Source organism: Rhopalosiphum maidis, chromosome 2 (assembly GCF_003676215.2).
Source record: "Rhopalosiphum maidis isolate BTI-1 chromosome 2, ASM367621v3, whole genome shotgun sequence".
Lineage (NCBI taxonomy): Eukaryota > Metazoa > Arthropoda > Insecta > Hemiptera > Aphididae > Rhopalosiphum > Rhopalosiphum maidis.
In genome coordinates this window covers 23,259,071-23,286,494 of record NC_040878.1, presented here as the reverse complement: position 1 = coordinate 23,286,494, position 27,424 = coordinate 23,259,071, and the positions used below count along the sequence as shown (strand labels likewise).

General features: G+C 25.5%; 2 protein-coding genes across 5 annotated transcripts in view; one reads left to right on the top strand and one right to left on the bottom strand.

Moving 5' to 3' along the window:
• LOC113551188 overlaps positions 1-26,745 on the bottom strand; it is a 234,434-nt gene extending 207,689 nt beyond the window's left edge. Inside the window, exon 1 of one of the 4 annotated variants that reach the window (XM_026953275.1) lies at positions 26,020-26,745. The gene's annotated coding sequence lies outside the window, so the exon portion shown is untranslated. The remainder of the gene's footprint in view (positions 1-26,019) is intronic. The other 3 variants (XM_026953278.1, XM_026953274.1, XM_026953277.1) reach the window with 3 other exon arrangements.
• On the top strand, positions 11,368-13,265 carry LOC113551138 (proteasome subunit alpha type-2-like). Its single transcript, XM_026953184.1, has 6 exons — positions 11,368-11,385; positions 11,471-11,576; positions 12,117-12,221; positions 12,514-12,644; positions 12,913-13,092; positions 13,176-13,265. Exons 1-6 carry the CDS (start codon positions 11,368-11,370, stop codon positions 13,263-13,265), a joined length of 630 nt encoding a protein of 209 aa, XP_026808985.1.
• Positions 26,746-27,424: the final 679 nt, after the last annotated feature.

Sequence of the window (27,424 nt, the reverse complement as noted above, 5' to 3'; positions counted from 1 at the left end):
TACCTTGGTTAAAAAAAAAATGGAATACTAATTTTATAAACATCCAATAACAAAAACGCATACTTATTACTCTCAGATATACTTAATATTTAACATAATTAATATTCATTTAATTTTAATTAAACACGAATTTTCTGATAGTTATTATGCTTTATAATAATAACTATTGTTATATTAAATAATATTATGATGAAAATGATTGTAAATCTATACTTAACTCAATTTTAGTGTGAAGAAATTAATAATTTATTTTTGCATTTATGATTTAATGAAAACCACCTGTTTGCTATTTTTATTGGTATTTTTTTAATCGATAAATAATAATAAATGTAATCTCAAATAACAATAGTTTTTTTTTTTTTTTAATGTGGTGGACGGTGGTGTTATGATGTTACTATATTGGTATATATAAATTAATGAACTTGTGAGGATTAAGTCGATAATTACAATGTTTTTTTTCTTGTCCTTCAAAGATACTTGTGTAAATTAAACGGAGCTTAATATAGTAAAATAAAAAAAAATATATTGCATTTAGCACAATGCAATATAGCGTAGCTAATAAATAAACAAAAAAAAAAAAATACCCACCTAAGTAAAAAAAAATAAAACCACCCGAAATAGTTACTTTACTCCGGAATAAAACTTATGTATATACGGTGGATATATATAAATAATAAAAAAAAAAAGGTCGAGAGGAGTTCATCATCGGGAGCTTCTTTGGAGAGATGAATTGCCGTTAGCTTGCAATGGACTGAGTGGATGGCTGTAAGATGTACGGTGGGTAGGCTGACATTCACTTAAGACAGGGCGATGTTGTGATCATCGGAGAGAAGCATTTGTGTGTTTACGGGAAAGAGTAAGGGGTGTGCGGAATAGAACAGTATAGAGTGTATAGTACGGACAAAGATTTATTCGAAATTTATGCGACACAACAAGCCGCCAGGGAGTCTGATGGCTCTTCGTATCTTTTAAATCGTATACAGTCTTGTGAAAATTGCTGGCCTCTCGCTGTGCACTTATTCGTGCATCCTCAATACTATATGTGGTCTGAATGAATAATTTATTTACCTTGTTGTTATTAGCATTGTTGTTATAGTTGTTGTTGTTGTAGTGTTATTGTCATCATGGTTGTACTATAATATGAGGACTTGAAATTGTTTCAACATTTATTTTGACTTCTGATAAAAACCGTTAAAAATCTTCAAAGAAATTAAAAATTAATGTCAAAACTATAAAATTATAAAATTATAAAAATTAAAAAACAAAATAAATTTCGTTCAAAATCTAGTTATAAATCAGAAAACAAATTGATTTTCTGTAACAATATAATAATCATACCAGTATACCACTATATTATATGTTAGAAATCATAAAAAACTAATATAGATAATCAAAATTGAAATTAAAATCAAAAAATGTTATTTCAATTTCAAGTCCGACTGTATTATATACTACTAACGCGACGCTCAAAATTATAAAATATACAATACATTATAAATAATTATACCTAAAAGGCTATAAATACGGTTTTAATAAAAAAAAAAAAACAATCATTATTATTTCATTTCCTATTTGGTATTTTAGTTGTTCATTTTGATTTTTCACTATTGTTGAAATATTCGATTCAAACATGGCTGCGTGGTTATAGGAAAAAAAAAACATTTCAACACGCAGTAAAAAAATTGATTACTTTAAGCAATTAGTGTATAAAGAGAAAGGACGATATTACGATAGAAACAACTAAATCAACGTGCAAACCCGAAGAAAGTACATAATACACTGCTTGTACAATTTTGTATTGAGTTATAAATAATATCAAAACACTCATTGAAACATTTTTTTTTTATGTTATCGGCAAATTAATAGCTTATTTATCTTTTTAATAGTATAACAAATGTATTTAAAAACTTAAACATTTTAATCAAATGATTACGACTGCTTTATAAATGTTAGCTGTGCTAAGCACCTAAATAATCAAATTTTGTCTGACATATTTGCAACGAATGATATTAGTTCTCATTCTGAAATAAGAAATATGTACCCAATATTACAATTAATTAAATAAATATATGTATATAACGATTTTAACTTTCAATACATCGTCAACAGACAACAATTTTAAATTTATTTAAAATACAAAGTGGTAATCTGTCACTTAAAATATAAACTTCCATTATAAAAATTAAATACCTACTTTAAATAGGAACCATATAATATGAATTATGATATTATAAATACAATTTAATATCTTGTTTGAATATGCAGTTATTTTAATTTAGTTAGTTTAATTATGTGGTGTTCATAAATCATAATTCTATAGTACACTTGGCATGATTTTCGTGTATCTATGTCTATCTATTAATTGAATTTATATACTTAAAAACTATATATGAATATATTTAAGATAGGTATGTTTAACATCAATAGTATGATCAATATTTACCAAAATATATACAAATATTAAACAAGAGATTAAGCATAAACCGTTGGATATAGTGGTGAATATTGACTGATTTTTCACAGTCCAACAACATTAAAGTAATATTAAAATATAATCCGTAAATATCGGTTTGATACATGATTTTTTGTAAAATAAACGAAGGTGTTATATTATTTAACATATACACGTATTTCACGTTTAATTGATAACATTTATGATTTTATTTTTTAATTTTAGCTTAATATTTTATAAATCTTTTATTATATTATAATATTTTTGTTGGAATTATAAACAAAAACCTTTTATTTTGAAATATTTTAGTAAACTATCAACACTACAATGCAGCAGACGCTGAATAGACATTTTTATTATACTGTAGGATATTTGTCCTATGTACTCTGTAGGAGTTAGCCCTTGATTTATTACGCATCGTAACACGCTATTTTATATTGTATCATTATACACATTATTATTATATGTATAAACCTGATCTTATTATTATTTACCTTAGGCTTCTGTATACCAATGAACAACAGTTATTATAATTAGAAATAAGAAGTTTTTAAATTTAATATACTGTACTTTATACATTTTTTAAATTGTATCTTTTTTTAACGTACGACTAATCATTTCTATCTAGGCTTAGATAAAAATAAACCTTTAAATCACTATGTTTCACAGAAGGGAGCAATAACAGAAAAATAATTTATATTAGTATATCATATAAACTAATATTTATTTTAAAAACAAGTATGATAAAACAATAATATTATAACTTTATACTAATTACTTTTACAAAGTTGGATTAATGATTATAATTGATATTTTTCATTAAAACAAAAAACAGTTTTTAAATTTACATAACATCTGATAGTAAAGTCCTAACTAATATAAATAGTAAAATACATATTAAATCGAGCATTTCAGATGAAATTAAAAATATTAACTGAGAAATTCATTACTTAAATGAATTTACATACTATGCACATACTTAATGTGCATTGAGAACCTAATTGTAACAATAGACTTGGGTTTTCGTTTGGTAAGTCTAAAATTTTATTATTAAACTAAATTTAAAATCCATATTTCTACATTTTTTTATCAATTAAACATGTTGAATATGTTACCATTTTTGTGCCTGTAAGATGTTTTAATTTATATAGAACAATACAATATTTATTTTTGTCGATTTGTGTAAAATCATAGATACATGATAATTATGTATTATGTAAATTTAATATTGCGTCAACTTAAATAAATAAGTTTTCCAATTCAATTTTCCAATTGCTAAACACTACTAAAATAGATATCTTCTTAATTACGTCTGAAATTGCATTAAATTGATTGAAAGAATTTAAATCTGTATAACTCTTTCAAAACTAATATCAAATATCATCAGCAGTCATTTATATTAATACTTTTTTTTTTATTATTAATAACTAACTCATAAAGTATAATTTTATGACCACTTACATTTTTTCATTGTATATTTTGAATGTCCGATTTTTGTTCATTATAATAGCTTAAAAAATGGATATAACACGCCTTTACGTACATTTTATTTTTACTAATAATCCATAAATTAGACTACTTAAAGTTGAGCAGTTTTTGATGAGAAAAAAAAACAAAAAATCAAAAATAGCATTTTCAATATAATTTATTAGTATAAATAACAATAATAATACATTTAAGGTACTAAAATAATATGCATGCAAAACTCTTATACCCATCACAAAAAACTATATTTTCTATGCGGGCTCACGGACTTACAAGTATACAGGGTAGTCTCAGTACTAGATATGTTAACTTATAGACTTATCGTTATTTTGATACTGATCTTAGTAGATTTACCGATCTACAATGCATGTATCTAACAATAGTATTTAAAAATAAAGGTTCCGGATCAATTTTAGTATCCTGACAGATAAAATTTTTGTGACAAGCTTTGGATCTTGCTCAATACCATGAATATTGTCTATATTATCCCAAAATATCACAGGAGCGGATAATTCTAAATATTATATTATATTTTGATTTTTTGAACATTGTAAATACACAATAAAAGATCACTGATATACATAAAAATATGTGAACAATCGAAACAATAAAATTAGAACTATTTGAAAAACTATTTACTAAAACTAAGTTTTAATTTTATGCCAAGATTAGAGGTAGATCGTAGATATATAAAAGAATCCAAAACCAAAAAATATTCAGATGTATTTTGTCACTAGTTAGTATTTTAAAATTGTACAGTAGTTGTTTTTATTATTTTATACCTGGAACTTAAAAATAATACGTTTTATTAGTTATGTTTATTTCATTTTTTGATTATTGTCATTTTAATTTGATTTTAAAAATAGGTTTTCAGTGATCTACTTAAGCCTATCACTTATCTTCATTATTGTACCGTCGGTATAAAAATTGTTTATTAAATTGGATAAAGTGTCTTTATAAGACGTAACAAATGTATTCATATAAATTATAATGTTTTCGAAAGAAAAATTGTTTCATTGTTTACCTAAAAAGTACATTAAATAAAGTGACTTTATAATTGACTATTGGGTGTGTTAAGACATTTGTAATAATTAGTTATTACACATAATATATGCGTATACTTATACGAAATATGTGTATATGTGTAATTATAGATTCGTTAATGAAAATGCTGTTGATAATAACCCCGAATGAAATGTTATTATAATATGCAAACCATTCGATAAAGTCTTGCATTGTTTATATTGTATTTATTTGGATACAACGATAAACAGGGTGTTTTGTGAAATCATTGTGTACAATAATATGTGTATACAATTACCTCTTTGTATACAATACTCGCTTAGATCTGAACGTGTGTTACAAAACAGAACCAGATAGAGAGCTCATGGGCTAAACAAAACGAAGTACAAAGAAGGTAATACAATTTGTGTACGGTAGATACAAGGGCGAGGAAGAATAAGATGGAAAATCAAACGGCTGCGGCGGACGGCTAGAACTGCAAATCCACCTCGATGTGATGTATAAATTATTTTGTTCAGCTGATTTTGTATTATTTCAGCGCTCTGAGGAAAATGATATAATATAATTTAAAGTATACCTATATATCAATGAGGAAGAACGTACGTATACTTCACGCGGGTATATAGCGAGTTGTAGCAGGTATAGGCAAGTACAAAGAGAGTAAGAAAAGGAAAAATGAAGTAAAAAAGATATGTGCTCGTTTTCCTCTCACGTTTCAATAACACGTAAACAACTTTATGAACACTGTATAATAATAATATAATATTATATTCTATTAATATAACAACACTCAATCGAGTATCAGTCTTGTAAAGTACTTGAATAAAAGTATATTCAAATACTTTTTAAGTACTCAAATACGTATTTTGAACTTGTTATAAAGTACTCGCATAAATTATTTTGGATACTTTTTTAAAGTTTCTATATTTAAAATCGAATACTAATTTGTAAATGCCTTTTCCTTTTTTTTTAATTTAAATAGTTTCTTTTTATAATTCAAACAAGATTAAAAAAAAATTGAGGAATGAATGTGAGCATTATAATCAGAAAATATGGTAAAGAATAGTGAAGATTAGATAGATTGTGAATAACCTATTACTGAATAAGAAATAAAAATGATTATTTTATACATTATATTATGAAATAGCACCTAAGTATTTTTTTATTTTTTTTTTATATACTTATGCCAATGCACTCACGTATTATAATCGTGTATCTGGTATCATAATATAATATTGTTATGTGACTTTTATCCTGACGAAAATTCAAATAACTTGATTTTCTTGATTACTTCAAAAATAATTAAATTTCATAATTTAAAGTTTCATAAAATTTTACAATGAAAAATTCACTACAAAATGAATATAAAGTTTAAAAATATATTTTTTTTAAATATGCCATGTAAAAAAATGTTTAAATATTTATTAATACACAAATGCATACTTTTCTACTGATTATTCAAACACGTATAAAAAAATACTGCTTTTTGAAAGTAAGTATTTATAGTTGTATTTGAAAATTCTTAATAGTTATTTTTTACAATAATGTCGGATACATTATACATATACAAGTACCCGTATAAGTACATAACAACACAACAATATAAAATTGACTTATTGGCGTAAATCACACGCTATCGGTAACCGGAAATCGGTACCTATATCTAGTTACAAATCGACACGATAATTCTGGGGATGGGCGCGGAAACTTTAAGTTCGATATAAACACCAAAATATCCATGCATTATAATATATATAAAATACCCGTTGCCGTGTCTCACAGTCATGTCTATTCAATATTGCACCACGTAATCAACACATTAATCTAGAGGATTTAATAACCCATTATAATTTATATTAGCACGGATTATCTTGACTTGCATTGATGACAGCATAATATTATTATTAAGTTAAACCAAACAATCACAATAGCTTACATTCAATAATCTTTATTCCATACACGTTTTTATCACAGTAAGTATTGTATTATGAAGTTTTAATTTTTAGACGGTGCTACCGTACTTGAATATGTTAATAATACATATTATTTAATGAACGTTGTCTAGAACTTTAATGTAACTGCTTTTATTTTATTAAATGATTTTAAATTCACTCAACAAGGTTAGTTTCAAACAGCTATATAAGTTGTCATAAAAATAATAAAATTGTACTAACGTTAAATATATTGTGAATGATTACAGAAACCCACTATATGACCTAAATTATAAAATATAAATATGTTTAATATCAAGAATTTTATTTTAACAGAACTATGCACTATATAAGAAGTGACTTTTCGGATAATTTTATCTTCGCCACTATAAAAAGTAAATATATCTTTTAAAAGCAATTTTATGGGTGAGTTAGTCTAAAATCGTATTTCAATCAACCGGATTTCCGTTGAAGGAAAATCGTAATGGATGCTTTCTTAAACCAATGTAATAGTAAAATTGTCGTTTACTAAGAAACACATTTAGCAATGTACTTAATAGTTTAATACTTCATTTATCATCCTGTTCTATAAATGATATTGCCTATAATTATTGGAATTATATGATTATCTTTATTTAATTTTAAGTCAGAAATTTATCTCGCATATTTATATGTGACTTTTTAAGATCAAATAATGTTTTCATAAATATTAAATTGATTTATCTATTGAACTGTGATTGGGTAGATAAATGTATGAGAAATTTACTTTGGTATATTTACAGTAAAAATCGATAGTAAAAAATGATCCTTAAATAATATTAATAACCAACTTACTTAAACATAACTGAATAACATAAAAAAAATATTCTTGAAATATCATTTATAAGTTTTTCCTAGATTTATTTTGTTATACGTATTCTAAACTACATTCAATATTTGTGTATAAATAAATTAAAAGCCTTCATAAAAAATAAACTTATTATGAAGTTTCAATAACAACCATTAGTTGCATTTGGAAATATAAATATATATATATTTCATTATTAATTAGAAAAAAATCCAAACTTTATTAAAAAGGTTCATTTAAAAATGCACACTTGGAATAAAAGAGTAAAAAAGTTAAAATAATGTAAATGGTGATTTTAGTAAATATAATTTTTAAAAGTATTTATTAACAACAATATAAAATGTATCAATAATTTTATTGCATATAAATCTAATGGATTAAACGTATGAACACAATTTTTTTTTCAATTGTATACTATAACAATTCTAATAAATAGCCACATAATAATCAATGGCGTGCCCAGTGGGGAGGAAGTTAGGGGTTATATCCCCCCCATTGACTTTTTTTTTGCTAACTTTCGGAAAACAAATTATTAAATATTAGAGTTGTTACTTGTTATAAAGTCATTGATTTTGATTATTAGTAATAAGTTATTGCTTATAAATTATATTTATTATAATATATATATTTTATTATAATTATATATTTTATGTCCTCTTATTCTCTGCCTATTTAATTTTATAATTTAATTTTTTGCAATTTTTCACGTTTTTAATTTTTTTTTTTAAATATGGTGTTTTAATGAACAAAATACTTAACTAAACTAAATTCATTATTACATGAATAGATTATTTAACAATAGTAATTAATTTAATATATAAAATTTAAATACATATTAACTTATTTCGTTTATTTTAGAAAAAAAGCTTTCTTACAAGTAATACCATCGATAATAAATAAATACAGAAAAGAAATGCCGGGTATACTTTTACTTCCCGATTCCCCAACCTATTATTACAAGGTCGGAAACATGGTTATTGCTACAATTTTCTATGCAAATAATTTTAAATTTTTTTTTATTGTGATTAAAAGTTTAAAAAACAATGTTAATCTCCATCAGTGTGAAAAAGCTGAAACAACTTGTACAATATAATGCAGTCAAATGTGGTTTATAGTATTCATATAATTACACTTATCTGAGTTATCCATTAATCTTACAAACTTGGAAGAATCGAATAGTGAGCTACTTAAAGTATGAATAGGTTTAGAAAAGCTGAAGATATTTTAACAAATATTCCTGGTCCAAACGGGGAAAAAAATTATAGATAAATGTATGTATAATGTATACATAATTGAAAAAAATAAAGGATATAACATACATAGCTATTAAATCTTACTATGAAGTCAAGTTGGGTAAAGCAAATGTTTATTTAGATATAAGTATATAACGCCTAAATTATTGAGTTTTTTTAATATGCACTAATAACTAGTGTAGTAGAAGTAGAACGTATTTTTTCTTTGTACAAACATATTTTAAGTAATAAAAGATTGAATTTCAATAATAAACATAATTTGGAAATATATTTAATTATTAATAATTTTAATTCAAAAAAATAATACATTCATCAATTTTTTTTTTTTGTAATTAATTTAATTATAATTAAGAATTTAAAGTTTTTTTATATGATTTGTATTTTTACAGTGCAATGTATTATGTATTTTTTGGTATAATTATACAGTTTTTATGTGTTTTAAATGGAATTAAATCCGGTCTTTTCTTATAACACATATCACCCCCCCCCCAATCGAAAATTCCTGGGCACGCCACTGATAATAATAATTATTAAATGTAAAGTCCCAATTTAAATATAAATCAATTTTAATTTTCTGAAATATTAATTTTTTTATTTTTATTTTAATGTTCTTTCTGCTATTTTAGAACTTAATAGAAAATGTATTTATATAATGATTCGTATGAACTGTTTTCATTTGGAACTAATTTCAAAATAAATCAAACTTCCAATACTCGCACGTTTTTATTCATATTTTTATATTTTACATATACTTGTATGACATATAAATTATTATTTATTTGTAATATTTACTTATATAAAACGAATTGTATGATTGTATCATATATAACATAATTTAGATGTTTTTTCATAGAGTTATATAATGTAGTAGAACTCTTTCGGTTTTATTTAGGTTATTGTTGAAATTTTTGTATTGTTTAATTATCCATGTTGATAGGTAGAGCAATCCTGTGTCATTTTTCAATTGTTTGTTTCGCATAAATCAAAAGGCTTTGAGTGCTATTCTTAGGAATTTGTTTTGGAGAATTTGCATTTTTTTATTTTTGTCGGAGAAACGGCATGCTGGGCATGCTTAAGTTAGTAGCGGTCTTATTATTGATGTAAATAGCAAAACAGAACATTTCATCTGTAGAGTTGAGGTGTGGTTCAATGAGGGGTAAAGGATTTTCATCCTTGCGTATACTTGGCTTAGTTTTTTATTGATGTGAATTTTTCAAGTTAGATTTTTGTCTAGGTGTATCCTTTAGTATTTCTCAAATGTATTATTGTTATTCCATTTGATTTCTTAGTTGTTAATTCTCACTCCAGATTAACGTATTTTCTCAAAGTATATATCATAGTTTCACTTTTGGTGGGATTTAGGATAATTTTCCACCTTGAGAACTACAGGGATAAGTTCGGCACTCTATAATTATTTCAACCGAATAAGAAGTATAACGAGAACCTATATAATGACTATAATTTAACTAATAAATATTTAATGTATAATTTAAATAATATTTAACATTAAAAAAAGTAATTTAGTTTTTTTTAGCACTCCGTGTTTAATAATTACAATTTACAACAGTGAACTGTGTATTTCCGTGGTTTGCCAAAAATAATCTTGATTTATCGATTATAATATATGATACAATTAATAAATAGTTTAATTAACATCTGAAAACTGTAATAATCAGTTTATAACAAAATTAATGCATATTATTTTCATCACGTGACATTTAGCGATTCATAAAAAAAATGTATTTTATGGAAAATAATTGTTTTAGATTAACACACGAAATTAATTAAAGATTCCACTGAAATATAATTTCACTAAAGTATATTGTATAAAGCTCAATTTCTTCGTATTTCACCTTTATTGTATCACTTTCAAAGATTTGGATTTAATTTTGAACACCATAGCCGCAACAAAACAAACGACTCAAAGTAAAGTTTTGTAGCTTTCGCTGAGTGCAAATATTTGCTCCAAAGGATTAAATTTAAACTCGTTTACTGAATTACAGGCCATACATAAAATTTATAAGAACAGGCGATATTACCGTTCATCATATCCTTTTGTGTTATAACGTCTTTCATTTGAACTTCTGGGTAGATCTTAAGTAGATTATTTGAATTCATATAACAATGACACTGTCTAGAAACGATTTAAAATACAATATCGTTACCAATATCAATTACTCTAAAAATTAATAAAAATTGTTTAAAAATGCCAAATAATTATTAACTGATACTTTGATAACACTGTTTAATTCTTCGTTCATCTATGGTAAAACTGAATTTGTCATAAAAAAATGTTATATAACTATTTTTCATGCGCTCTAAATTTTATTTTTTGTTATCCTTAGATATAAAATAATAAAATTTAAAAAACACATCATGGTCGGAAACCTTTTGGTAAGTTAAATTTAAAACTTGTTTGTTTCGATGGCATGTATCATTGTTTCTCAGGTTTCATAGATATAATTGATTAAAATTTAAGGTTGGTATAGTTGGAAATAATTGTGTTGTCATTGCTGCCGAAAAATTTTACGAAAATCAAAAAACTACATGTTCACTGGATGGTAAAATCACTGTCGCCTGGTCAGGTAAATCAAGTAAAACTGAATTAAAATTTTCAAAGTATACTAATTAAATACAAAAAAGTTCTTAATCTAAGACTCTTAAAAGTCAAAATTTAAGCCTCCATCTCCCCCACCAAAAAAAATTATACCTCAGTAATTAAATTAATAAATAATAAAATTAAATAGTTAAAATTAACGATATGAATAATATGTTACGTAAATATTATGTAAATATATATATATAATGCACGTTTATCTAGAACAATAGTTGATTTTTACATTGTATACAATATAATTTAAAATTTATCACACAAAATGAATAATATTTTCGATTCATTATTAATATGTAATTATTTTTTATGACACATTTATTACCTACTTATTACTTTGAATAAAATATATTTCCTGAAATTTAATAAATCTGTCTATTTAATACTGTCAATATTCCTTTCAAATGTAATTTAAAGGAAATTTGTTGTGAATTTTAAATAATTTAAACATTTTTTTTTAATTTGTAGAAAAAAACTAATTGATTATTAGTCAAATAATTAACACTGTTTCTAGGATATTTGCCTGATTCATTGATGATTATTGATAAAGCTAAGATATATACTAACAGTGTACACGGGCTAAATTCACCAGCCAGTCGTGTCACAGAATTTTTAATTGGTAATAAAATATTATATAATTATTAATTTATAAACATATTTTTTCGGAATTTGTATTTTTTAATATAAATTATTGTGTTTATATTATATGTATAATAGTACTTAAAATAATTATTTAAAACAAACTTACAACAATTATACAAACTACAAAGTGTAATAGAGTTACTAACCATAGTTATTTAGTAAGTTATTAAAAGTAAACTGTTTTAATTATCTACTAAGTTTATTGAAAATAACCTATCTATAGCAAAAATTGTATTCAAGTTGAAAAATAATTTTTATTTATTTAATAGATCCTGAAATCAGAGTTCTCAATAATCTACCAACTTTACCATACACTGAATCTTTTATGGTTGCATCTAGTGATAATAATGGACAACATTTATATGTTACAGACTCATATGGTACCATATCACATGTTCTTGTAAGTATTCTTATTTATTTGCGTATTAAGCAATAAATAATAAATCCTATCCCAGACATTGAAAATTCACTGATGAGCGACTCCTTACTCATGTAACTTAAAATCAACAATGACAACAATACTTTTACTTCATTCGCTTGTCGAGCATTTTTATGTTGTGTAGAATATATTTATAATATTTTAAATAAACAAAATAGTAACTGGGAGTTATTTTTAAAATAATTATTATTAGTATAATAAAAAGATTAATGATATATTATATATTTAGGCTAGTGCCGTAGGAAGAAAAAGTGATCTGATTACAAATATTTTGGTTGAAAATTATTCAACTGCTAACAAAAGTATTTTAGGAACCATAGAGTTTGCATTGAAGACACTGTGCGTAATCAGTGAACCAGATGCTAAACTTATTGATGTTTCAGTTACAGCATTTAATAGACCATTTGAAGCAAGTAAACTTTTTTTTTTAAAAAAGACATTTTTAGTAGAATAAATCATTAAAATATTTAATTGGATATGTTAATATTTTAGGTTGTTGATAATAGCATAGTGAACCAATTTTTATCAAAAATCAAATTTTTGACAATAGTTAATGATGCAGTAAAAATGAATGATTTATAAAATTATATTGAAAATATTTAACAGAATTTTTTTTTAAATATAATTGTATTGTAAAATTTTTTTTGTTATTATGATTCATTTTTAATTTGCTATAAATTATATTCAAAAGAAAAAATTTGATTAAATATTTTTTTGTATAACTTTCTATCAAAAGAATCCTAAAATAAATTATTTTGTTTTAATCCTTATTCTAATTTTTTTTAACCTTCTTAAAAGTTAAGTAAAGTCTTACAACTATAAGTTTTCAAAATGAATAATAATCTACCCAAGTAAAAATTGTATAAGTTAAGAACATTTATAAAATAGAGATGATAAGTTAACTTTAATCGAAATAATATAAGATAGTACTAAGACCATTATTAAATCCCCATCAACTATTGAACAAAAATAAAAGATGCAATTAGGAAATTTAAAATAAATAGATAGTTAAGATTAAGAGTATTATTTATACTAAGGCAACAGAAAAGTAAAATTATGAATTCCAAAAATTAAAAAATAACGATTATTTCTTAATAGTAGTATAAAGTATATTTGAATAATTAATTTAGTTTTTAATCTAACTGAAATTATCCATTTTTTTTTTACGCTCGTACGATTAATATTAATACTTCCTATACATAAACATTATGATAAATTATGTAGTTTATAATACAGTCAATAAAATCAATGTTCTAATTCACCAATTTAAATTAATCAAATCGATAATTTTTGTATAATACATTAAAATTAATACAAAGAACTCGGAATAATTTTTTTATTGTTTTAATGTGCTTGATACAATAGTGATTTTTATGAAAACCTCCGATAAAAAGCGTAGAATGCAATCTAGAAAATAAAGCAACTAACCTAACTTATACAGACGAAATGACGACCGTGATAGTTAATAACATAAATTATAATTAACCTTGAACATGAATTATCAACGTTATAAATATACTGGTAATAAACATATTAAATATTAATATATTTAATATAAATACTATAAAATAGCATAAATACCGATTGACATCATCTTTACATAGTCTTATCTTACAAGAGTCTGAGATTTTATTATTACTATTTTAACTTGTTATAGTTCAATCTACTTTTCATCTACTTCAAGAAAAAGTCCAATTACCTTTGTGATACATAGCAATAAATAATACATATCATGTCAGTTATTTTTAGATTAAATATTGAAAATTATATTATAAACTGAATCCTGAATACTTAATTAATATAACCATTTATTGCTTAATTTCATTAATTACTTTTACATTACTATTTTTTCTTATTAAAAACATAAATATACCATACTATTAGTAGTTAAATTAATATATTCCTTATCTCTTGATGATTTTCGAACATTAATATAAAATATTTTACTAATGTATAAATTAGTACGTATTATATTTTTTATTTTATCAATTTATTTTTAAATTATATATAAATTCAAGATGTACTTATCAGTACTTTTACATATGCAACTTGACAGTACTTTAATAGGTATATTCTTATTTTTTGGAGAAACATTAGCCACTAGGTACTGTAATAAGTATGCTATCATATACTAAAAACATTATTTAAATTAATATTTGATTGTTAACAATCGCATATCAAATTGTAATAATAAATTAAATCTTAGATATAATTTCGGAACAAAGATTGATTTTGAGTTTAAAGTTTCGAATAATAGAGCAACACACTATACGTAAATTTAAAAAATTTAAAATTCTATGTAACTTTTGTGACTTGGAAATATGTTTACCTAAATGTTAAAAAAACAAGGTTTCTTTCAAATGCATCAAATAGTTTATCCTAATCATTCATCCAGAAGGGAGAAACATATTTTTGAGCATAAAGTAAATAGCAGTGGTAAAATAATGTTCTTTCGTGAATACATGTTTGATTCTTATTCATTTTTTTTGTGCTCAACTTCCATTTCCTCGGTGTACCCAGAAAGTTATTTCCATTTTATTTTCATATCGAACGGTATGCCCTCTCTACCATCCCATCAACCCTAAGCTGTTCCGTTAGTCGGTTTTTATATACAAGTTGACTGAAAGGTTTTCGGGTAATTCCATTGTCGTCGTGTCGTGGCAAAGTTTTTACGCATATATTATGATATTGTTCCACGTGGTAGTACGTCTGGGCGATACGGAAGTAGCACACGAAAGTTTCGGAATGAATATTCGTGTGGGAGGAGTAGCAGTTTATTTTTTATTTTTCTAAAGCAGCTCAAATGTGATCTAAACATATTTTTGTCGCACGCGCGAGTAACCTTATGTGTGTGCGTATACAATATGTAAAATACACTTGAAAGAAAAATACATCGTTTCAAATAGTGAAATGTTCTTGTATTTTTATTTTTTACTTATCGAAACATGTGAGCACATCATTTTTTTCTTAATATACATAATACCAATTTATTTTTACGTAAAACTTGTACGAGTAATATAAAATGCCGTGATTTGAAATAATTATTATAATACAACATATTTTATAAGTAGATACTAATGAGTAATGATGATGATTTGATGATTTAAAGCATAAAATTAATATAATAAATAGATTTTATTTAAATTAAAACAGGATATAAAAACAAATAAATAATGAAAAGTATTTTTTTCTTAGTAGTTGCATATAATATTATTTTAAAAATAATTACATTTTAACTACCTATAGTAATCTTATAATATAAGATAAAAACTATTTATTTGTTAATTATATGAAACTTTATTGTTTAACTTCCACTAGATTAAATTAGATAATATAAAAATAAATTTTTATAAGTATATTAGATGTTTATTAATTATTTAGAGAGAGAAACAAATTAAAGATATATATTTTAAATTTTGTAATTATAGGACCGTATTGTTGGTATAGGTATTAAGGTATAATATACTATATATTATATGAGTAAATAATGATGATATGACAGTAATTGCATACATTTTAATATTTTCATTTAAATGTAAACTAAAATATTCAAAATACGATAAACATTTTAATATAGGTATAGCTGTATAATTAATTGAATGATTTAATTACAGTTTACAGGTATACATAGATATACTACAGCTTTTAGTTAAATTTGAACACTGAAGATTTAATAGTCCACTGTAGTGGAGAAACTTGCCAATTGCGATTTATGGGAATTATATTATCCCATATAATTTAAATGAAAGTTAGATTGGTATCAACTTCAAGTTTCCTGGAATATGTATTTGACAAAATATACTTATTAGGGTTTTAAAAAAATACTATACCTTTACAATATGTTTTATTTAATATTTATACTTTGACATTATTTGATCGGGTATTGACATCATACCACGTCAATCAAATCAGCTTAGGATATCGTGGTATGTTTTAAAATAAATGTATTATAATTTTAAAAGCAATAATAGTTTGTCAAATTTTAAAAATGATTCAGAGTGGATATAGATTATAACCTCGTTAAATCTTGGTTCAAACAACTTAATATCTACAACATTGCACTTGAGAAACTACTAAGGAAATCGAAAACAAGTACCTTCTAAAAGTATCAACAACGCTCAATTATCAACAGAAATAACTAATTGAAACTTTTAAATTACTCTTTCTATCAGAAACATCAGACAAATATTCACAATAACAAAAAACATCATTATAAGACAAATCTCTTAAGATTAAAATCTATGATATACAAAATTAATTAATTAATTAAAAAACATCTGATAAGTAATTAAATTTTAAAACAAGGAATTATAATAATATGACCACATATTCGCCTTTACATTATATTTGAAAAAGTATCTAATAAAGACAATAAAGTTATTTAAAAAAATATTTTAAATTAAATAACAAGCATTTTTAAAATTTTAAATACAAGATAAAATCTTAAAGCCAGTATATTTTAGGTTTTACGAGAATAACAAGATCAATACGGTTAAAATGAAGTACTTGTATTAATTTATTTCTACGATGTTTGGTTTTTTTCGCGTAACTCGTGTTGTTAAGTAAAAGCCAGATCGCTATAATAACTTTTGTAATTCAATTTACATTTTTCCATCGTGTTTTTCAACGCAGTAATATGTTGTTTTTTTATTATTTTTATTATTATTATTATTTATTATATACATATCGAACGAGGAAACAAATATACATAGCGGAAAGGCAAATCGAACAAACAACGAAAGAACGGCGATACATGGGGAGTATAACGGAAATATTTATTCGGTGGATTAAATGGTCGATCCAATAATCTGCGTCATCAAAAGTAATTCCAAAGTTCACTTCCTCCCTCCCCGTTTACCGCTACCGTAGATATTAACTACCGGTAAAAGTTTTGGTAAAGAGAAATGGAAATAAAAAAAAAAAGTTCCGAAAAACAAGTCCCGAACAAACTTCGCGCCAAAAAAACTTTTCCTTAACCATTCGACGGCGGCGGCGGCGTCGGCGGCGGCGTCTGCTAGAAGATTGTCAGTGGCAACAAACATAACTGCATTATATTATTACATTGTTATACGAGCGTAGGGGCCAAGTTTTAAACAGTATTTTGCTCTTCGTTCACCCGCGTCCGGCCATTGCGGGGTAACTCCGCCGACCACGTCGACCTATGGACTCCGGGTTACTATGGCTATGCCGGCCCGTCCGCCACCATTTCTGCGTTTTGTAAAACTTTTCCCATAATAGAGGATTTCCAACGACGGCGCACTCGACAAACTCTTAATAGACTGAGTGCCGACGAAACGAGTGACCACGTCGCGTAATTATTTCGTTTTATTTAACAGCAGTCTCATTTCAAGATTTACGTCGACTGTTATTTATTAATTTAGCTACGAATATTATTAGAACGAACAAATCGACAATCTGCCCACGAAAATCCGCTATTAAATACTGAAGTTCTGTTAAAAGCATTCATCCAATAAATATCTATTTTTATTGCGTATACAAAGTACAAAATATCGTTTATGAAAATATACCAAAAAATAAAAATATTTAAGACAAATAAGAGCACGAAAATTGTTTATACTCGTATAATACACTATAATGTGTCCTACACTCCTACACTAAACTTTCAATTATTACTAAAATATATAGTTTTTAACTGTTTAAATGATATTACGATTATGAATTTATTAATTACATACACCTAAACATATCTTACAATTTAAGTATTATTATTTATTATCATCTTGAACCTTTTTCTACCATCAAATGTTTTTCTACTTATGCATTTACTTACTTTTTTTATTTTAAATCATAATCTACATAATATATTAATATGTTAGGTAATAGCAATAAATTATACCAAGGATTAGAGTTAGACTTTAAATATTCATACATGATCGCCATGATCGAACTCTTAATAACGCTTGAAATGAACTTAATTGTTATCTTCATATAGCTTACAAAGTATTAACTATGACTTATCTTTGAGAAAAATTAAAACATCGCATATATAAAACACATCTTATATGAATTTAACACAATCATTTTTTCGTAATTAATGCGGGAATTATTATATTTTTGAAATGATAATATCTTTATTTACCTAGTATTTGTGGATCATATACATCTATTTTGTTATAGCGTACAGTTTATAAATTTATTAAATGTCTGACGGTTTTATATGTACTCGAAAATAAAGACAACAAATAATAATGTAGTTTTGAATTTGTAACAGCAAACACCTATATTTTATAAAATAAATAGATCTTAAATATAATTTTAAAATTATTTCTTATCTAATGTTTAAAATAGTTAAAAGTAATAATATGACTAGTTATTATGTTTATTAATAAAGATTCTACTCGAAATTATTAATGATATTATTTCAAAATTAATTAAAATAAGTTATAAAAAAATAATATACATTTTTGTATTTATTTTGGTGTGTTTAATTATGTATGCATTAGTTATATTTTATAGACTTTAAATCTTGAGAATAATATTCTGACCTGAGAATTTTTTTATTACAAATAATATACTATATTTTAATCACTACAGTTACTGCATGTAGTATAATTAAATTATTTAATTGCACTTTTTACCTATACACTTTATTCATATTCTTTAAACTTTTATAAATATAATATGATTCAGACTTTAAGTAGGTACTTTGAAAATGAATTCGCTTTATATAAGATTCAAAAAAGTCAGATCTTGAGTCTACTGTATAGAAGACAAGAAAATTTTACATTTTAAATACTAATTATAAAATATATTAAATGTATTTTTTTAAAAACAAAATTATTTTTTTTAATTTTAGATTTCTTTTGATAACATTAATTACAAATACGGGTAATGATTTTAAGACCATTTATTAAATAATAATATAAACTAATTTACATTACTGTCAGTACTTATACCTGTGCGGATAACAACACCCACATATACTTGTGAAAACCATAGCTTACAAATTACCTAGTAATAACTATAACTTATGATATTATATTTTTGTACCAGGGCTATAAATAGTCTATAGTATATTTGATTGCGGGATAAAGTAGCTATTTATAAACAGTCAGAAAAGATTAAACTAATAAAAAAAAAACATTTATGAACGGCAATGTTACCTGAATCGAACATAATATTATACCTAATGGCTAATGTAGTATTATAGAACTCATCATTTTAGATATTCGGTTTTATAATAGTATGTGAATATGTGATAGCTGCGATAACAACATTTATTTCTCTTGTTTAATTTAATAATGAAAATACATCATATAAAAATATAAATGCATTATATTTACTATAAAAATTACACAGTTGGATTCAAAAATAAAAACTTTTAATGCCTTTTTACGAAATTTACAAACATGTATAAAGTAAGTATACAAATTATACATTCAAAATATACATAAACACATGAATAAGTAAAAAACATGTTACATATTCATTCAAATCTTTCAAGTAAAAGTTACCGATTAAAAAGAAATACCCTTAATTACGATATCGCAGTAATGCATATCTAAAGTTGGAAACCTTTTATAATTGTATGTTCTGTACAGACTAAACTTGCATTTAATACCTAAGTAAATGTATTTTTATTTATTCTTAATGGATTGTAATAAATGCCTATGAATATTATTTATTTTTAAAAACAAATTATTTTAATTTAAATTTTATCATTTTATAAAAAAAAACCTATTCATTTTTATTATAAAAATTAAACAACAATAATACATATTTAAATTAATTTATTAAACATAAACTATTGTAAAATATTAATTTTATTGAATTATTTTTTATTTTTTATTATTATTCTTAAACAAGAATAAAAATACGTAAAAACTATGCCATTTAATTATTCAATTAAAAAAAAAATTCAGTTTTTGACAAAATTAAAAAAAAAATCTGAAAATCTGAAAAAAAATTCAAAACTAATTTTAATAAAAAAATAATAATTTTAATAAACTTAAATGATAAAAAAAATTGATACAAAATTAAAAATTAATAAAATAAATTAAATTATATTAAAAATAATATCACGAATTTGAATCTTGAGATGAGATACTTAATCGTGTAAAAATTAATGGATGTCTTCCATCGTGATTTAGGTATAATTTAATAAATATTACATATAAATCACTCTTTAATTTTTTTACTTCCTTAAAAATCCTTAAAAATATTCAATTACTTTAATTAAATTAAAAATAATTTTATTTATTCCATTGTTATTGAAACGATCCATTGTCATAACTATAATGATATTTGAATCTTGAATGACGTTTTCATGAATTTCGCGTAAACGCCGTAAACTACTTGAAAATCTATGAAGCTTAATTGATTAATAATTATTATTTAATAAAAATTTATAAAATACTAAAAAAATTTTAAGATTATAAATATTACAAAATGGTTTGAAAATAATTATTAGTTCAAATTTATAAGCCCAAAAATATTAATTTTTATATTTGGTGAAAAATTAATGTTTCTATAGAAAACTGTATACAGTTATTTATTTTTGAATTCCGATTAAAAAATAAAATTGATTTTGTTAAAATACTACGCTTTGAGTACCAATTCCAATTTTTTTCCAGTCAATTTTTATTTTTCCTGATTATTTTTAAAATGACCTAATAGAAATTTATGTTTGACTTTCAAAGTACCAAACTACCAATTAAATCAAATTGTCTACCAGAAATTGTCCAAAGTCAAAGTAAAGCATTCTATTGGTTCAAAAAGCGGTGACAAATACAAAAAAAATATTGTAAAACGCTTATGATTTAAAATTGAAACATAATAAAGAGTCGTGTATTTTGAATAACTATACACGAATAAAAAAATAAGCTAGTAATCCATGATAATTTTACTCTTTTTATTATCTAAATTATATAAAATGACTCAAACATGGTCTTTTATACAATGCGAATATGCCTTATTTAGTTATTTATATGATGTTCTTATATCAAAATTTAACTTTAATTATAATATCTAAATCGTGAATTTAATATGGATACATTAATACATAAATGAAATAGCTTTCTATTATACTCATAATCATATTTTGATTGAAATGTTGACGACTCCATTTAATTGATATTCCGAGTGCTAACTGTGATTATACAGGCATACAGCATATAATTATAATATAAGTCAGTATTGTTATGAATGTATGACATGATTATCTAATTTTATATAATATAATTAGAATTGTTTTTTTATTAATTTATTACCTTTACTATACTGTATAGTACTATAAAATAATGTATATTTCTCGAAACGTTTTAGTTTTTAAGTTCGTTATAACGAAAATAATACTTATAGGTATACTATTATTATAGTAGTACTATATTATACAGTATAGTAGTCTAATAATTTTGTTTGAAAATTTACCAGGTAGATACATAAATCATTTATACTTAATCATGTAAAACAATAGAAAACTATGAATTATTAAGTATTCTTCTTTCAACTTAATTTAAATTAATCCAATTTAAAAAAAATGCTTTGAATTATTTACAATCGCTTTTTAAAAATGTATTAAATGTAAAAAAACCTAAATATTATTTAAAAATTTGATAATATAAGTATATTATTATTGACTGTTATTACATTTTTTTTATCTTTTAAGTTGATATAACCTTAAGTATATCACCATCAAAATACAAAAACATTACAATCTTTACACACTTAATACAATGATAATATCTATTTAATAAAATAAATTAGATTGACAATATGACTTAATTTAAATCCATGGGCCATTGAAATCATTATGTAATTTGATTTTTAATTTTTTTTTCTCGTGTAGGTAGAATAAATTTAATCATAAAGGGGGTCTAGTCCATTAACGCTTAAATCGACGAATTGGATTGTCAGGGAGAGTGATGGAAGTTCCCATAACACTGAAGCAGTTATACAAGAGTTAAATGTTAACCTTTGATGAAAAAAAAAATGTATAACTTAGAATGATTTATTTCTCCAAATACAACTACAACATTTTAAGTTTCGTTTTATATTACAAATAATTATTAACGTAGTGCGTGGTATAATTCGATTCTTTTTCTAAAATCTTATAGAATTCCACTGATGTTAAATAATAAACGCTTAAAGTTTCAAATTGAGTGTATGTATAAATAATATTAACTTTTTTTGTTAAAACTTTTTATCACTTACAAATTATATTATCTTTGATTTTGATTGGTACTTAATTAATTTTAATTATTTTTAAAAACTACAAATAAAATGTATCATATATTTTTATTAAATAAACTAAGATAAAATACAATAAATGTCAATAATTTATATTAGTTATATTAATTCATAAAAACAAAAAATGTCAAGCTATTTTTTTTTTTAATATTTTATAACTTTATATCATAGTTTTTTTTAGAAATATTCGAAAATATTAAGACTACAAAATGTCTCATCTGACATTTTTGGATAACTTTTAATGACTGATATAAGCTACCAGCTAACATTTATTGGTTCATATGAATATATAAATTAATATTGTTATTTTTGATGTACCTATAATGTATACTTAAAAGTTGTTTAATAATAGTATTAATATATACAATTAATAGACAACGCAGATAATTACTAATTAGTGACTAAGAATAACACAAATGTAATACTAGGTATAGCATACGTATGGGTCGTTTAGGCGCTTCATACTATAATATAGTTGTTAATTTATGGGCTATGTGTCGATCGTAGAAGCATACCATTTTAATACGTTACTATACGTTATAGGTATAAGACAGAGGTGTAATTACAAGGGGTTATTATTACAAAACGAAATCAAATAAAATGTTTAATTGTATTAATATATAATTAGTTTATTAATCGGTAAGCAATAAGCATGATTTTTTAAAATAAATGGTTCTTTCACTTTCATCATTATCTTATTGATTTATAAATACGGGAGCCCTGCCAGTTGCCACATACTGTACCTAATTACTAATTACAGTACCTCTATGCTACATACACAGAGATATCAGATAGTATAAATACTCCAATAATGGGTAAAAATGCAATTCTAAAAATACAAGTACACCAGAAAGGATGTTTTCAGCCCTTAAAAGAATCAAAACAATATGTCAAAGGTTAGTAGTTATAATAGTTGTTAGCGATTCATGATGATATTCAACTTTTAAATGAAGAGGTCATTGATGAACTTTCCAAGAACCCAAGGAATCTGGACATAATATTAAAAATAATAATAAATTGATCAACTTTTTTGTTCATTTTTATATACAATATAAAATAATTATATTGATATATGGTAAGATGTATTTATGGGTATGTGGGGAGGGGGGCTTTGCCCCACAAGTCGGTTTTGAATATTCATTTTTATATTCACCCCTATGAAACACTTTCCATTACGCCACTGGTATAAGATATAAAAACAAAAATAAGTTTATTACTAATCAGTACATTTTATGTTAAATATTATACTTGAATACAGCGGAAAGTTTAAATTTTAAAATTATAAAATTAAACGTTTTAAACTACCGATTTATTGTGCATTAGGAACATTAGGGTAGTATTGTAGGGTAGTATTGGTATTTGGTAGTTAAAACATACCGCACAATATATATTATATGCAGTAACAAATTACAATTTCCCCACATGGACAAACACCTGTTGAGTTCTTGGTACAGATATGAATTATTTATGGCATGAAATATTGGAATGTTTAAGTATTATATTACGTAATAAAATTATAGGTGAAATTTAATGAATTGCTTAGATTTTATTTTTTTATCTCTAGATGTAATACGAGTATTATATTATATAAAATGTATTTACTATTCAGTGACAATATAAGTACTATATGTAAAGAAGTTAGGAGTTCTTAACAAAATATATCTTACTTAACTATAAATAATTTGTATAATTTTAACATTATAAATATATTTTTCAGCTCAATATGTGAATCCGTAGTAAATTAAGAAAAATTTAAATATTTATATTTTACAATAATAAACTAATATTTAAGAAACAAAAAGTAAGAATTATAGGTTTTTAAATAGTTAAGTCAAATAAGTTTTGAATCATCTTAAATATGTTTGTAAATTTTGATTTTTACATCAAATAAATTAGATGAAAAAATAGATAAATGATTATTATGTACTACTTTATTAGAAAACGCAAAAATTAATACTTATATGATATTAAGAAGTATGCTCAAAAATCTAAAAATCACTAAATATGCAAAAATATGCACTATAAACTTTTGATATGTTTTTCGTAGTGTCTTAGAACGAATTTCTAGCTCACTTAGCAATAAATCTAACGGTTCAAAAAAAAACATGCAAATGCAACAACTTCCGAGCCTTAGTTATATCTAATGTATTTACTATGTACTCATTTTAGCTCTCTAAATATTTTAATGCATAATTATATTGTAAGATTATAAAGACGTTTATTAAATATATACTCGAATTCCTTGTACATGTATTATTCCTGTTGTATATGACAAGCTCCAAATATATTTGATATCTTTAATAATTTTTAAAAACCTACACAGTTAAATAAACTATTGGAAATATTTATTAGGGTTTTCTAATTAAATTTTTAATTAAGTAAAGTACTTTATATATACGACATACGTTATTTTATGTATGTATTGAAGAGCATTTTGATACCTCAGTAATAATGTTATTTTTTATAAATGGCGTTATTTAGATTACAAGTATAATTATTAATTTGTTATCTATGTATTATTACAATTAATAGGTATTATATTATAAACAATAATCTTATACTTTTATACTTAATATTTTCATAGTAATTATGTCTTGACCCTAGTCGAGGCATTTGTTACTTTGTCAGTACCTAAGGTAAGCAATATACTATACTACGAAGAATAAAAATGTAAAAATATTTTTTTCTCAAGATTCTCGTAATTTGAAAAATTAATAAACTAACAAATTAAGTGTAAAATAACACAAGTAATTTAATTAATAATAGTTTTTCGAGTAAAAACAAACTATATACGTATGCCGTACATTTGTACAAAAGCCGAGTTCCCGCGAAGAAAAAGATGTCTGAAAATCAGATTTTTAAGGAAACAATTAGATATTTAAGTGGCCGACAAAAGTTTTGTATACAGAGGCATTTGTTCGCCTTTTAACCATACATGGAAATCCATCTTTCAATACGCTGAAATCATACAAAAATCGAAAATACCTGATCGGCGTGATCGTATAATGTATTATACTCAATAATAATAATAATAATAATAAATAATAATGAATAAGTAGCCGCGATGACGGCGGCCACCTGCAAAAGAGTTAACCACGCACGTCACGAGTAAAGGTCAACCACTCACCTCGATCACGATCATTTTGTCGTTTACAAATAGGAAAATGCGCGTGGTCGTGGCCGTTAATCGTGTCCGACGGCCGCGTCGGCAGTGGCGAGAGTGCCAGCAGTGGTGGCAGCTGTGGCTCACACCGGTCAGCGGTCTAGTCGGCGGTGGCGATAACGCGCGCGCCAAGAACCTGACCCGGGCGGGATGGTATTGGCGCGTGCGGGTACGGCGGCGGACGGAGGAGTCGAGAAAAGAGTTCGCGGAAAAACACTCGTTGCCGTTATCGTCGTCGTCGTCGTCGTCGTAGTCGTCGTCAGCGACAACGTTGTCGTCGGCGGCGGTGGCGGGAAGCGCGCGCGCCACGGACGGCGAGTGAGGCGAAAACAAAAACTCCGCTCGTGCCCAATCAATAACTCGTGTTTTTCCGAGGACGTTTAGCGCTTATTGAAAGATTAAAATAACTGAACGAAGATCAAAAACCGACGTACACGACGGGACGGAGTGACGGGCGATAGCGATAAGTACACGACCGTTAAAAATCAAAAAAACAAAAAATTATAACGATATTAGTAGGTGACTAATGACAAATAAATTACACTACTCCGCACAGTCGAAATGAAATAACATAACAAAAAAAAAAAAAAACGTATGATATATTAATTTTTAGCTGACGGTGTGACCACTGGTTCTCCGGCAACGGATATCAGAAAAACGGCCGAAAACGATACGACTATAGTGTAGTAGTAGTAGTAATAATAATAGTAATAATAATAATAATAATAATAATAATGTACGGTGTCGTGTCCACGTGCGTGTAAGTACGGTGGCGGGCGCGAGCGCACGCGCGCGCGTGTGAGTGCGCTGAGCGGCGCACGGGTAAAAGGCGGCCGCCGCCGTTCAACACGAAACGGTATAATCACACCGACTGCGAAACTTCGACTGGAAAAACTTTTACACGCGCTATCTCTGTCGCACGCCGCCGGCACCCTTTCCGCGCGCGCGGCCCACCGACGATCCCTTGCATTGGTCCCGCGCGCCGCCGCCGACTGCCCCTCACCCGTTTCCCGCCGACGCGTCGACGACGACGACGACGGCGACGAGCGGCGCTGCACTTTATCCAATCTTTTCCATTTCCCGTTTTTGTGTCCAGACCGAACGTTGCCCTCCTCACCCCTCCCGCCAACCCGTCCGCCCGTCACCCGCAGCCGCCGCCGATTGTCCCGCGTGCGCCGAAAGAAATTACTTTAAACAGCAACAAGCCCCCCTCCGCGTCCAACGCAAACGTGCCGTCCCCCGCCAGCCGCCGATGATGCCGCCACCACTGCGTTTGGCTCGTTCGCGGACTTCGACTTTTTTCTCGTTTTCTTTCCTATTCGTTTTTTTTTTTTCCTTTTTCTTTTTGTGCGTTCCACTTTTTTCTCCG